We start from the raw sequence: 15041 nt of genomic DNA, 5'->3' as shown, positions 1-15041 counted from the left end.
CTTAGAAAAAATCGGGCCAAGCCACCCTGCGAATGTGGTTGGAAAGCAAAGCTGTAAACAGCAGCCACAGCGTTTGCCCTTGCGACGTCACTTAAATTGACTCACGTGGCTCTACAAGTAGTGAAACCAGAAACAAGTGAAATACAATTAACCACACCATTTATTACTTCAAACAGATATTATTTGCTGAGGTGAAATCAATCCATGTTGCATTAATGGTGGTTGGTTGAGTTGTATTGCTGTAGCACATGAGTAGAAACTTTTTTTTATAAAACTAAAGGAAGCTCAAAACCGTTGTGACATGATCTCACTTCTCCGTCTGTGCCACCGCCGACGAAGGCGTCGAGATCGGCGGCAGTGACAAAGGAGGAACTAGAGGAGGGGAAATACTTTTTTTCAGATTTCTGAACGGCCCAGAAGGCTCCGCAGGGGAGTGGCTCCTTTGTGGAGCCCATATGCAGTCCACGCCGCCTTTGCTCTGTCCACCAGCTGAAGCTGGGCAGGCAGAGAGTGTTCTGAACAGCAGTATCACCCATTGCTCTTGTTGGGTAGTTGATCGTAAGATAGGAGGGTTCTCAGGCCTAAGTCGCGCACCCCAATTATGTGGCGGAGTGTTGCTACTTCTAAGCAAAATTTAAATTCAGCGTCATAGCGATTCGGGCGCATTACGTGTAGATGCGTCGGGTTTGGCAAAGAGCCGGATTGCATGTGCCGTAGGGTAATTTCTTGTTCTCAGGAAAGGTCAGGGTGAGGCGAAGGTAGGGTCGTTGTCTGAAGGCGGTAATGCTGGGTTACGTCCCTGAACGTGACAAGCGGTTGAGCGAGGGTGCCGTTGACCGCTTGAGCCCGTGCTTGTCGACTAACCCTCGTCATGTGAAGGGTTCATATTTCTTGTCGCCAAGAGTCCGGGAGTACATCACACGGAGTGACATTCTGTGTTGCCCCGCCTATGAATGTGAAGGATGTGGCGACCCAGTGCAGTTCTGCTCAATCTGAGCTTCTGGTTAGAAAGATGGCCCTCTGTCAGCTCTTCCCCTGTGTTGTGAAGCTCCATGTCTCCGTGGAAGCACACATGGAAAGATGAATGGCCCACTCAACCGTCTTTCTAATCTTTATATCAACCATCTTTATGTCCTCCTTGCCGAGAAGAAGACAGAAGATGAAGTAGGTAATTCTCGAGAGGACAAAAGCTTGAATTATTGAAAATGTATCGGCTTCTCTGAGGCCTCCCTTCTTGCTTGCATCTCACGTGATCATGTCTATGATTTGATTGATGCTGTGTTTGAGGCGCTGCAAGGATACGTCCCTGTTAGCGTTGGCCTGGAGATGTAGACCCAGTATATTAATGCGGGGCTTGGAATGATGGCCTGGCCATCTAGGAGTATTTGAATGTATTCCTTGGTGTGTCGTTTGGCGTGAGGGCGGACGACAAGGATCTCTGTTTTTAGATGCAGAGCATCTGATTCACTCGCCTAGTCCCTCCGGCGTCGTCGTCGTCGTCGTCGGCGTTGTCCACCCTCCCCCATTCTCCTCGCCGCGCCAGCTGCGCTCTCCGCCGCTCACCCCTCTCCTCTCCGATAGCGAACACTCTTTCGCGAGGGGCGTTGGATTGGATTCAATTGAATTGGATTGAATTGGCTTGGCTTGGCTTGGCTTATATTGGATTGGATTGGATTGGATTGGATTAAAGTGGATTGTGTTGGACTGTGTTGCGTCATAGCCGCGGCACGTTGCGTCATAGCCACGGCAGACGCGCTGGGGCCGGCGCATGTGCAGTACTCTCTCTTCCGCAGTTTCCTCTCCTTCGGGCGCGCAGCGCATATTACCAGTGTGCCGTTGTCCGGCGAAGCAACATCCACGCTTGGCTCAAACTCCTACAGTCCACGCCACTTTACAAGTACGCCAACGTCGTCATCGACTGGGACCCCTCTCCTCTCCGATAGCGAACACTCTTTCGCGAGGGGCATTGGATTGGATTCGATTGAATTGGATTGAATTGGCTTGGCTTGGCTTGGCTTGGCTTGGCTTATATTGGATTGGATTGGATTGCATTGGATTAAAGTGGATTGTGTTGGACTGTGTTGCGTCATAGCCGCGGCACGTTGCGTCATAGCCGCGGCAGACGCGCTGGGGCCGGCGCATGTGCAGTACTCTCTCTTCCGCGGTTTCCTCTCCTTCGGGCGCGCAGCGCATATTACCAGTGTGCCGTTATCCGGCGAAGCAACATCCACGCTTGGCTCAAACTCCTACAGTCCACGACACTTTACAAGTACGCCAACGTCGTCATCGACTGGGACCGGCTTACGCAGTCCCCTCAACGTTATGCGCGCTATAAAACGCGGTCCCTTCGCCACTTCGCCTATGCGTCGGATCTACACAGGGGTTCCCGCGAGGAGAGGTGGGAGTTTTTAGTTGAACACTGGAGGCCACAGGCTTTAGCCATTGGCGTACTAGAAGGGAGATATCATGTGTTAGTGGGAGCTTCCTTTAATTTCTGTAGCTCCTAGCGCATGCGAAAGACGCGCACACGGCCCCTGTATGTGCCGTTGGCCGAGCACAGAGCTGCGTGAGAGGTCGCGTGACGATATCACGCGGTATTCGGAGATAATGCAGGGGGTAAAGCTGCAGATGTGCTTGGTGAGTGCCCCACCTGTATTCGCCGTATCTGCATGGGCTCGTAGCTCAATTGGGAAGACAACGGGCTCTCGCTTTGTTACTCTGTTAGTTCCAGGTTCGATTCCCGGCGGTTCCAGTAACTTCTTTTATTTGTTCGCGGGAGTTTTCTGATGACACCAACGGTCGCGAAAGAACCCTGGGGGGGGGTAGAGATAGAAAGCTTTGCTTTAAAAGCCAATAATGTATGACTCAGTCAGGCTATTGTCTGCAATTGAAACTCCAATAAACTTAATACGTTGGGTGCAGTATTGGTAGTTCGATAGTGCCCCGCATGGTGTAAATTAGGAGATCTTGTAACAGCTCTAGCTTGACGAATGTCTACAACCATCCAGGACCTCTTTTGCACACCACTACTTGCTTTTATTTGTTCCCAATTTGTTGCACGACGAGAGATGAAAGGTCGTCACAGAAAGAAGGCATGTCTTCCCATTTCAACCATAATTACCGCAGAAGCAACAGAAATTGCACCGAAGTTTTTTTTTTTTAGCCTTCGAGTGAACTTAGCGCGGGTATATGGCAAATAAATATACGGCGATAACGTTTGTTTGTTTTTACTTTGCACACGAGCGATTTTTATTGAGAACATTCGGACGTGCCTTTGGCGAATATGACCGCCAGAAACATTGGGTTAGCTTGCCACGCTATAAGAAATGGGTTTTGAAAGCATCAGAAAAAAAACGACCTAAACCTCGTGCACTTCGGGAATGGCTGACTGCGTACATTAGCGTTTCATACTTCTCCATCCACTTCACCTGAAGTTCAGCGCAAGTATTTCCTTGCATTGCTTAATTGTTGTATCTCCTCCTTTTTGTCTTCGCTCACAAACGTATGTTTATGTTCCACCACTGGCGCTAGCTGCACAAAAAGGTACCAGACATAAATTTTTAAAAAGCAGCCATCTCTTTCGCATTGAACTGAAACACAGGTATGTCTAGTTGGAACATCAACCATTCCCAACCACCTTCAAGGTTCTCAACTCAATTGCCTGCAGAGCAAAGAAAATAAACTATTATATATCTAAGTACAACTATGTGCAGAGATTAGGACTATGAAACTTTCTGTGCAGTGAAACAAACAAAATCATCTCGGCCTTCCGGTTAGGACAAGTAACTTTTTTTATCTGAAGGCACTTGCTAAGTGGGTTTGATGGCGACGGGTGACGGAGACAAAAGAGCTATAGCGTGAAGGAGTCTGGTGAGCTGTTATCGTGCCGGAAACTATAGAGTAACTGTTCTGTGGGGAGAAGATATATGAGCCTAGTGAGTTCAGTATGAATACAGACAAACGCTCAATGAGCCTAGTGAGTTCAGTATGAATACAGACAAACGCTCATATCATATCAAGCTATCTAAGGCTATTGACATAGCAATGCAATAGCCTTAGATCTGACTTATCACGTGTTACCGGGCAAATTTATCAAATACACACACTGATACCCAACTGGTTGAAACAGACATTACATTATTCCCTTTTCTATTCTAGGCTAAGCTACGGAATCATGGTATGGGGCAACACAACCGCGTATAACTACAATAAGCTAATTATTCTTCAAAAGAAAATTCTACAAACGGGCGAAAATTTCAAAGGGGATAGCCGCGATCTAAGAACACGACCACTCTTTATTAAATACAACATGCTGAAAGCCGACATAGTTTATTATTTTAAGCTTCTACAGTGGATTTACTGGAGTGGGATATATAAATTACCATCTGAAAGTGCAGGCGAATATAATATCCAGAATCCAAAACGAAGGCCATTGCCTGTAAGGACTAATTACGGCCAGCAGACTATTCTCAACGAAAGTGCTAAATATGCAAGAACTGAGCATGAATTTTTACGACGTCCCATCCACCTTTAAAAAGAAGTGCACACAAGTAAACACAAATGTAAACACAAATGTTTAGTAAACACAAATGTTTCTGTGATAACTCGGTAACTTGTATCTCTATGCAATGTACTTGGGGTGTTTTATGGACTACAACAAGGGGATAGAAACAACTTTGAAATGCTTTGATGTCTGCCAAAATCCATCGCCCTGAATTTTATCTTTTTATCACATTTTACAAATTTTATCTTTTTGGTTGTTTGTGTTTATCAATATGGTTTACATTTTTGTATTTGCTTATGTGTTTGTTACTTGTACGCTAATGAAAATTTTGGCGTGAGGGTAAGGCTGGTAATGGATAAACTGATAACTGCTCATGTTCAAGTTTTTTTGTTTTTTTTTTCATGTACAGAAATATTCTGTTACTTTGTTTAAAGTGATAAGTGCACAATTTCAATGGTTTCCTTTCTGCATTATGCTCCGAGTGACTCTGATAGAACTGTTTTATTGTATTCATTAATGTATTGATGTGAATTGATGTATTAACGTGGAAAGGGGGCCGGGACCCCGTCAGCGGGTTTTCGCCATTAGCCCTGGTCTCCTGTTAGACATGTACACTATTGAAGAAAAAAATAAAAAAAAAACATATCAAACGCAATCACCCTGAGTGTATTGGTGTATATGCAAGATCCTTACGAGGAATAATGCCTTTTTTGGCGTTGTCCAGTGTGTAGGCTTGTTGAGTTGTTCGCTTGTGCAATAGCTGCTCTGCTTTGAGAAGAGACGTCTGGCTAGCTAATAGACCAGCAGAAGGGGTTTCATATTTATTTATTTATTTACAAGATACCTACATCGCCACGAGGGCATTTTTGTAGGGGGGACATGCAACATGTACAGAACAGAGTATACAAATACATTTATACATCCATACACTTTTTCAAAAGCACTTATTCGTAGTGATTAAAAAAAAAACGAACACCACACTGATCATAAGCGGGAGGAAAAAAGATCGTTATTTTGAAGACTAACCAATTCCTCTGACAACATATTCCAGTCACTTATTGTTTTAGGGAAAAAAGAATTTGCAAGAATATTTGTACTGTGGGAATACTCTTGCACTTTTTTTGGATTATCATGACGAAGTGATATGTAGTTTGGCTCGAGGAGATACCGTTTTTTGTCGATACCTGTACGATTGTAGTAAATGCAGTGGAAAAATTTTAACCTTAACTTTTTACGTCTGAACTGCAGTGGTTCCCAGTTCAGGGTAGCTTTAATCGCCGAGATGCTAGCAAAAGGGTCGTACTTATTGGTAACAAAACGCGCTGCCTGGTTTTGCAGCTTTTCTAATCTTTCTATAAGGTACTCTTGGTGTGGGTCCCACACTACGCACGCATAATCAAGTATAGATCGGACATGCATAAAATACAGTGTTTCTTTCACTTCTGTGGATGCACCCTTAAAGTTTCTACGGATAAAATATAACATTCTACTGGCCTTTGTAATTATGTACTCTACATGTTTAATCCACTTGAGTGACTGAGTTAAGTATACACCTAAGTATTTGTACTCTGTAACGCTAGTGATTATTGTACCTTTTATTTTATAACTTTCTTGGGTTATAGCTGATTTTCGTGTAAACCGGAGGTGATTACATTTCTCGATGTTTAGGTTCATGCCCCATCCGTCACACCACCAAGCTACTGTTTCTAGGTCTTTTTGTAGCGCGTATGTGTCGCTTAGTGAATTTATCTGCCTATAAATAACACAGTCGTCAGCAAATAATTTAATTTCGGACTTAATGTTTTCTGTTATATCATTTATATAAATTAAAAACAATAATGGTCCTAATACGCTACCTTGAGGTACGCCAGAACTCACCGCAATAGAACTAGATTTGTGACTATTTAAAACCACACATTGCTCGCGGCCGTGCAGGTAGTTACGTATCCAAGAATGAATTTTATAGTTAATATTCAGGGATGCAAGTTTATTGTCCAGAAGGTTATGAGGAACGGTATCAAAAGCTTTCCTGAAATCGAGAAAGATTGCATCTACTGGCGTATTATTATCGAGGGCCTGTGATATGTAATGCTGAAATTCTACTAATTGAGTATTGCATGAAAATCCACTCCGAAAGCCATGCTGAGAAGGTGTAAGGTAGTTGATGGAGTTGAGATATTGAAATATTGCACTATATATAATATGTTCTAAAATTTTACAGCAAATTGAAGTCAAAGAAATCGGTCTATAATTTTTCACATTTTTTCTATCCCCGGACTTAAAAAAAGGCGTTACATATGCAAATTTCCAGTCTTTGGGAACAATGCCTGACTCAAGTGACATTTTGTAAATAATAGCTAAATACCTTGCAATAACGTCATGGCACTCCTTCAGTACAAATGGCGATAGCCCATCTGGACCACATGCCTTAGGAGTGTCCAGTTCGCGTAAGAGGCGATCTATACCATTAACATCTATAATGATATCATCCATAGAGTGGGTTACATCACTAACGCATGACGGTAAAGGAGCAGTTGACGTTTTCTGTGAAAAAACAGACTGGAAAAATGCATTGAATGCTTCCGCCATTTCAGCATTACCTTGCACAGTGATTCCATCCACTGATAATGACTGTATAGAAATGTCATCTTTCCTGGTTTTCTTTACGTATTTCCAAAACTGTTTCGGGTTTTGCTTAAGGTCAATGTTCAACCGGCCAAAAAATTGTCTTTTCGCATTTTTTATTGCAATCTTAACCTTATTGTTAGAGTCTTTCAAGGCCTGTTCATTAAATTCGCTACTATTAGTGCAGAAACGCCTATAGGCTCGCCGGGCTTTCCTTATTATCTTGCGAATTTCCGCGCTGAACCAAGGTTTTTGTTGTTTTTTTGCCGTTAGGTACTTCGATGGTATAAACGTTTCTGTTAAATGTTTTATTTTATCGCGAAAAATACACCAAAGTTCTTCCAACTCTAGGGATTCAGACAGCCGAATAAAAATTTCGAGGTATGATTCTAATTCTGCAGAGATAGCCTCATAGTTTCCTTTATGAAACATGAAAACTTGGCGAGGATGTTGCATTTGATTCGAAGCACTGAGTAAGGACAATTCTGCTACAACTGCTTTGTGGTCGCTTATGCCAGGAATAACAGATACTTTAGATATAATATTTGTGTCATTACATAACATCAAATCCAAGATTGCGTTCTGCCTGGTAGGTTCTAAAACGTACTGGTTGAAGCCAAACGTAGACACCAATTCTTTAAACTGACGATAAAGCTGAGAAGTATTATTCGTCGAGTTTCCTGCAATCCAATCAAAGTCGGGCAGATTGAAATCGCCCCCTAAAATTGAGCCGTCAGGTATCACTGATAGCGCGTCAGCAAGTTTGCCAATTGGTTCTTCACTACTATTTGGTGGGCGGTAAAATGTGCCAATTACTAAAGTTTTTCCTTTAGGAAAAAAAACTCAACACCATACGGATTCCGTATCGTCGTCAAAAAAAAGTGGCTGACTGTTTAGTCTACTTGATATTAAGAGAAACACTCCCCCGCCATGTCGATGCCTGTCTTTACGATAGACAGTATATCCGGAAGGAAAAATTTCTGCACTTCTCACGCTTTCGTCCAACCACGACTCCGTGCCCATAATAATTTGCGGTTCAATAGTAGCAACCAAAGACGCGAATTCGTCTACTTTATTTTTAATACTACGGCAGTTTACGAGAAGAATAGATAGAACACCCGGCAAAACGCAAGTCTTACTGCTCCGCGTCTTATCTTTTAGGCACACACCCCGTCATTCGCTTCCTGTTGATAGCGTGGTCGACTTAGGTTTTCGGACAGGCACCGGTTCATTTTTTTCACTGTCCCAGATAAAACTTTCGCCGTCAATGACCAGCTTGTCATAGTTGAGGTACACGCGGCTATCTTTATTCTGCTTCGTTTCCTTCGCGTAGTTCCAGAGCTTTCGCCTTTTTTCTTGTACTGCTTGGCTAAAGTCCTCGGAAACACTGTAATCGGTGTCTTTAAACTTGGTGGCATTGTGCATCACACTTTCTCGCATTTTCCAGCTAGAAAAGCATGCCACAATAGGCCGAGTCTTTCCGTTTTTATACGCCCCTATGCGGTGCGCCCGCTCTATGGAAATATCTGTCAGACCGAGTACATCTCTGCAAACATTGCTAACCAATTTTTCGGACGTTTCCCATGTTTCCTTTACAGTTACATCAGGCACTCCAAAAAACACCAAGTTTGACCGGCGACCTCGGTTTTCAAGGTCGTCTAACTTGGCCATCATCGCCTTTTCTCTTTGCTCAGTGCGTGTAATTCGATCTTCAGTGACCTCAACCCTCGAATTAATGCCATTAAGTTGATTTTCTAGTTCTTTTTGTTTCAATTCTATACTCTCCAGCTTAGCCAGCATTTGTGCCTGTCCAGCATGCACATCTTGAAGCATCTTTTCTATTCTTGATATTTGTTCTTGTTCAGCCTTATTCATAGGACCCGGGTTTAACTCAACATCTCCTGACAAGAGTAGCAAACATTCCATGACAAGCAGAGAGAAGTAATTGCAAAATGACAGAGCTCCTACTAACATTTGTACAACAAAACGCATGAAACAAGCACGAACCACGCGTCTGTCGATGGGGCACGACACTTGGACAAGCATCACATTGTTAGAACGATAGCATTTTACGTGAGTTAAATAACTCACCTGGTACATGATATAGCGTGAGTGCGGGCCGAAAAAAGTGTCGTGCCCCAGTCGACGTTCGCTAGGCAGCTCCTTTTTATGGTCTTGAACCGGATCCGGAAATGTTCCACGATGGTTGGCCATCTGTCGGTCTCGAAGGTGAAGCAGGGATGCTTGCGGGAAGTCCGGTGGCTTGTGAAGATGACCGCTGCGCTCCAGTAGAATCGGCGTTATCGGTGGCCACGGCTCGAACGCAGGAACGGCAGGCGTCCCGACGCAGCTCGCCGCAGCAGCAACGAAGCCAATCAGCACCTGGTACATGATATAGCGTGAGTGCGGGCCGAAAAAAGTGTCGTGCCCCAGTCGACGTTCGCTAGGCAGCTCCTTTTTATGGTCTTGAACCGGATCCGGAAATGTTCCACGATGGTTGGCCATCTGTCGGTCTCGAAGGTGAAGCAGGGATGCTTGCGGGAAGTCCGGTGGCTTGTGAAGATGACCGCTGCGCTCCAGTAGAATCGGCGTTATCGGTGGCCACGGCTCGAACGCAGGAACGGCAGGCGTCCCGACGCAGCTCGCCGCAGCAGCAACGAAGCCAATCAGCACCTGGTACATGATATAGCGTGAGTGCGGGCCGAAAAAAGTGTCAGATGGTGTTCCTGTTTACCTTACCTTTAAAAGGTAATTATCCTTTTTTCAGAGTCGGCACTGGTCTATCGCGAACACTGCTGAGCTGGATCGCGTTAAGCCGAGTTACTTGTATATTTTATTAGGAGTATAGGACTGCAGTTTGCATTCAATAAGCTAGAGAATCCAAACCAAAACTACAGCGTAGCGCCACCAATACAAAACCACAACAACGTAGCAATCTGTTCAGTGCGTTTTTATTCTATCCCATCTCCGGAATAATTATTTTGAGATATTGTCTTGTTGCTGTTGACATTTTCTTTGGCCACGTGAGGGCTTTAATGGTTAAACATGTTAGACTTTCGTAAATCCTGAGCCTGCAGATTTTATAGATGGTTCCAGCTACGGACATTCTGTAACGTGCTTCAATCATTAACAATGCTCGCAGAATTGCGGCACAAATGCTGACAGGGAAAAGCATTGAGGAATTTATTCTGGCAAAGCACTTAAAAGCTGCAAACTCACTTCAATGTTCGCGAAAGTTTTTGCTGGATAGTTGAGGATTGAGTGTTTTGATCTGTGGACTGTCTAGTGCATTACGAAAGTGCCCATTTAGAAGCGCTTTTGCAAGGTTTCTGTCGCTTTGTTTAAAGGTTTGCGATCCAATTCTCGGTCGCTTTGATTGAAACAAATTATTTCGTTCCCGTACTCTTCCCTTTCATGATTCAAAGAAAACACTTACGCGGGAAAGTTAAAATGAAGACCCTAAAATCCAAATATTTCAGTGATCATTCTTGATATACTGCTCAAAGCGTAAAGTTTCCCAATATGAGAATTTACGTGAATGCATATAAAGCCTAAACTTCGAAGCGAGCAGGGTAAAGGTTATAAAGAAGAAAGTCCACTTGTACGGGACGTTAGGTCTTTCTGTTTGTTCACCATCGAGGACATAAAAAATACACAGCAGGTAAATTAAATTTTGAAGTGGTTGTTAGTGCAAAAAACAGGGCCTTCAATTCCAGCCGTCACAATGAACAAGACAAACCGAATTTGTGGGCGGCGAGACAAGTACTTGTTGACTCTTAGGTACGATCGCCCACCTTTTAATTCAGAAAGCGCAGCGCGCTATATTTAGTGTCAGATGAAAAATTTTGTGGGAAACCTGGAGCTATAACATACTGCAACGGCTCCTATTCTTTCCGCACATCTCATTCCTAGTGCCTGCAGGGCTTTCACTAGCAGTTTTGCTAGCGTCAGCCTTGCGGCAAACTAAATTGGCAATCAGCGTTCTTCTATCGCAGTCGATCCGCCGACTACGATCATAGTCGTCAGAAAAACGTCGTCAATGCGTGCGACAACCGTGAGTCTGCCTAATTGCCGCGCACTATTTTTTTCCGAGACCATTTTGACTGCCAAAAAACAGGGACTCCTCAAGATATCAGAAGAAATTACTTTCGTCCCTCATAAACATAAAATAAAATATGGTGCAATTTAAATTATCTGACTGCCACAATTACCTAATACATTCAACTTCTCTACGAGCCATGAGTGACTCGGCTACGAAACGGTAAGTATGAGCGTGAGCGTGTTGCCCGTTTCAATAAAACTGCTTCTTCATTATCTAAGGAGAACTTGACCTACAGTCACAGGTGTGTATATCAACGGTTCATTTGTTGGAATGTTTTACAGGATGAATATTTCGTACTGTATGGAGTAACTGGAAACAGTACCGTTAGCATGTCGCAAGTGCGATTATGTTATCACACTGGAAGGCAGGTGCAGGTACAGATATCAGGCATGGATTTCTATTTTACTAAGTTTTCATTTCATTTTTACTTTTTCATTTTACTAAGTGTTCTACATGCGCTGTGTATATCAGGGGTGTGGTTGCGGAAGCAGCGACACCATGTTTTGCAACCGTTTTTAGCTGCGGGCCATCATCAACCCATCTTGACTGAAATTTAACGCAAGCACCAAAACGTGACGCCAAGCCGCCATTTGCGCTTTTTATAGCGTAGCATTCTTCGCCGAGTAACCCCATAGCCATGACCGCGTAACGCTGTGTGTCCACAAGAACTCAGATAGCGTGGACGTTCCACCTGTAATCGCTATCATGGCGTAAATGGAGATAACCGGTCACACAATTTTTTTAAATTCTAATAACTAAGAAAAATACAAAAAATGGCAGAAAATGGCAAAACGTACACCACCTGGCATTTCCACAATAATGCATATTTTGTAAAAGTTCCACCCGTAGTCATTTTAATAGCGTGGAGATAATGGATCGAACAACATTTTGAAAAACTTAAACAATAGTAAAGTGTAAAATTATTCCAGAAAATAGCAAAATGTGTAATGCTCTGCATTTTCCACAATATTGCCGATGTTGATCTGAGACACTAAAAAAGGAATATGTTATTAAAAAATTAGGGAAAATGACAAAACGTATAACGCTTGGCATTTACACAATAATGCAGTTTTTGTAAAATTTTTCCCTGTAATCACTGCAATAGCCTAAATAGAAATGGTTGGTTGAACAAAATGTTGAAAGCTTAAAAATAGGGAATATCGTAAATAATTACGGAAACTGGCGAATCGTTTAATGTCCTTCATTTCTACAATAATGCAAATTTCGGGAAGTGCCAAATATAATTGTTGTAATAACGTAAACGGAGATAATTGGTCACACGAAATTTCGAAAAACAGAAAAATAACAACAATATTAGAAAAGTGCCATAATATGGCAAACCGCATAACGCATCGCATTTCCAGAAAAATGCAGATTTCGCGAAAGGTACGCCCGTAATCGTTATAATGCCTAAGATAAAATAATTGACGAATGAAGTTCGAAGAACTATTAAAATATTAACAATATAAAGTAGTAACAGAAAATGTCGAAACGTCTAACGACCTAGATTTGCACAATATTGCCGATTTCGGAAAGTTCCAAATGTAATCGATGCAATAACGGAAATTGAGGTAATGGGTGGGGAAAATTTAGAAAAACTAAACAATAAACAAGTAGAAACTACGGAACATGGCAAAAAACATTACGCATTGTATTTCCACAATATTGCAGATTCCGTGTTGTGTTTTATGGAGGCGGGCGATGTGTTGGAGACCTCGTTGTTTGGCTTGCAGGAAAAAGGGCCATGCCTGAGCTTCAAAGAGGGTCTTGGCTACTTGAGAGCTGCGCGGAAGTCCAGGACATAAACGAATTGTTGCGCATTGGTGAGTATCGAGGCGCTGCCATTGAATGGCAGCGAGGTTGATGACGAGTAGCGCATAGAGGATCCGGGAACCTGCAAGGGATTCGTAGATCCGGAGTGCCAAGGTGTGTGAACAGCCCTTGACGTAGGCAAGGAGTTTGCGAGCGATTTTTTTTGGCAGCGTTAGCCTGTTTTCCGAGGGCATTGAGGGCAGGTCTCCAGGTTAGTTTGTGGTCTATGAGAAGTCTTAAGTATCGTACCGTTGGTACCATGGTATTTTTTGGCTTCCAATCGTGAGGTGTCGTGGTTTCTTGGCTCCTCGGGGACAGAGGAAGAGGGCTTCTGTTTTATTTGGTGAGGATTTGAGGCCGAGGCTTGAAATTGTGTTGATAACACTGTCCAAGTTTTCTTGGAGACAAGTTCGGAAGAGATTTGTCTCAGTTCGAGGTCCGCGGATGAAGAGGTCGATATCATCTGCATAAATGGTAATATGCACCTTGTATGTTTGGGTCTGGGAGATGGCATAAAGGAATCGGGCGAGAACGAGGTTAAAGAGAAAGGGAGATAGTTTGCTTCCCTAGGGGACCCCAACTGTGACCCGCTGTTCTGCACTGCTTATGTGTCCAATCTTGACCGTGAAGGTCCTGCTGGAAAGGAAGGCGTGAAGGAAATTTCGTAAGTGACCCACAATTCCAAGTTCGTCAAGAGCGTTTTCGATTTAAGAGTGCGGTAGATTGTCGAAAGCTGCTTCAATGTCGAGGAGGACAAGGAAGGCAGCTCCATGGGCATACTTGGCTTCTTCGAAGAGAGAGACTACATCAGCCAGGGAGTCGGCTGTGCAGCGGTATCGTCTAAAGCCGGTCTGTTTCTCCAGGAAGGTCCCAGCAATTTTAGTAATCCATCTTAGACGCTCTAGGGCGATGGCTTCCATGACTATTTCTATGGTAGAGGTTAGGGCTATTGGTCGATAGGACGGTGGGGACGAGCTGGGTTTGCCCCTCTTTAGGACTGGGGTGGTTGCTGCCAGGTGGGTGTTGGTGAGGAGCTCTTCGGAGACCCATGCTCTGTTATAGGCATTGAGAAGTCGATGTTTTTCGGGGTCGTCAAAATTTTTTAGTCCTTGGTAAGTTACTCCGTCATGTCCCGGGGCGCAACAGCGTTTTGTGTTTCTTAGTGCTGAGTGGAGTTCAGTGATGGCTATGGAGGCATTGCAGGCCGCCGATATGAGGGGACTGTTTCGGCTGCTGATACACGGTGATAGGGAGGCAAGGCGCTTTTCGTGGGCGTGGGAAGCTGGGGTGAAGGCGAAGCCGTATCTGTCTCTTTGAGGGAGTGGAGTGTCTGTTGCTTGAGTGCTGCATCCTACGGGCGTGAATTGGTCGGCAAGTAGTTCGACCAGTGCTTCTGTAGAGATTCCCTTTGCAACTGCTATGCTTAGGGCTTGTTGGCGTGGATTGCGGGGTCCGGAAAGGAGCGATATACTCGCCAGGCCGGTAAAGAATGCGACAGTTCTTCAAGCGTTGAGCAGAGGGATTCCCATCCTTGTCTGCGACGTTGGATGGCGCGTCTACGGCAGGCCGTGTCAAGCCGGTTGTACGTGTTCCAGTCAAGGGGTCTGCCAGTTCTTATTGCTTTGCGCTGTGCTCTCTGCCTGGTGGCTCATAGTGCTAATTGTTTTATATCCGGGACGGGTTGATGTGGTTTGGTCTCCCATTGGAGGCAGCTGCTGATTTCTGAGGCAAAACCCGCATCTTCAGGGATGACTTGGGGGAGAAGTCTAAAGTGGGGCCATTTCGTGACATTGTAAGTTTGTTTTGGGGTGTCCTTTTTTCCGCCAGTTGGGGTTCGGATGATTGCATAATGGTCTGATCCCCAAGTGTCGGGGGTAGTAGACCAATTGTATGTGCCACTGAAGTTAACAAAGGAGATGTTAATAGCAGTTTTAACTCCGTTGCTACGAACAAAGGTGTGTGCCCCGGAGTTTAGGATTTGGTAGGATGAGAGTGTGT

At 44.1% G+C, this 15041-nt stretch overlaps 1 protein-coding gene and 1 pseudogene across 1 annotated transcript; both read right to left on the bottom strand.

The window, feature by feature from the left end:
• Positions 1-307: 307 nt before the first annotated feature.
• On the bottom strand, positions 308-9836 carry LOC144180173 (uncharacterized). Its single transcript, XM_077708559.1, has 3 exons — positions 8348-9836; positions 2651-2681; positions 308-495 (listed from the first exon to the last, which is right to left on the bottom strand). The coding sequence occupies exons 1-3, from the start codon at positions 9809-9811 to the stop codon at positions 308-310; spliced, it is 1683 nt and encodes a 560-aa protein (XP_077564685.1). The 5' UTR covers positions 9812-9836.
• LOC144178888 (uncharacterized) lies at positions 3528-8306 on the bottom strand (annotated as a pseudogene).
• Positions 9837-15041: the final 5205 nt, after the last annotated feature.

This window comes from Haemaphysalis longicornis, unplaced genomic scaffold (genome assembly GCF_048455015.1).
Source record: "Haemaphysalis longicornis isolate Haplotype H1 unplaced genomic scaffold, Haemaphysalis longicornis Haplotype H1 scaffold_4, whole genome shotgun sequence".
NCBI lineage: Eukaryota > Metazoa > Arthropoda > Arachnida > Ixodida > Ixodidae > Haemaphysalis > Haemaphysalis longicornis.
The sequence above is the reverse complement of the archived record's forward strand: the minus strand, read 5'-3'. Positions and strand labels throughout refer to the sequence as shown.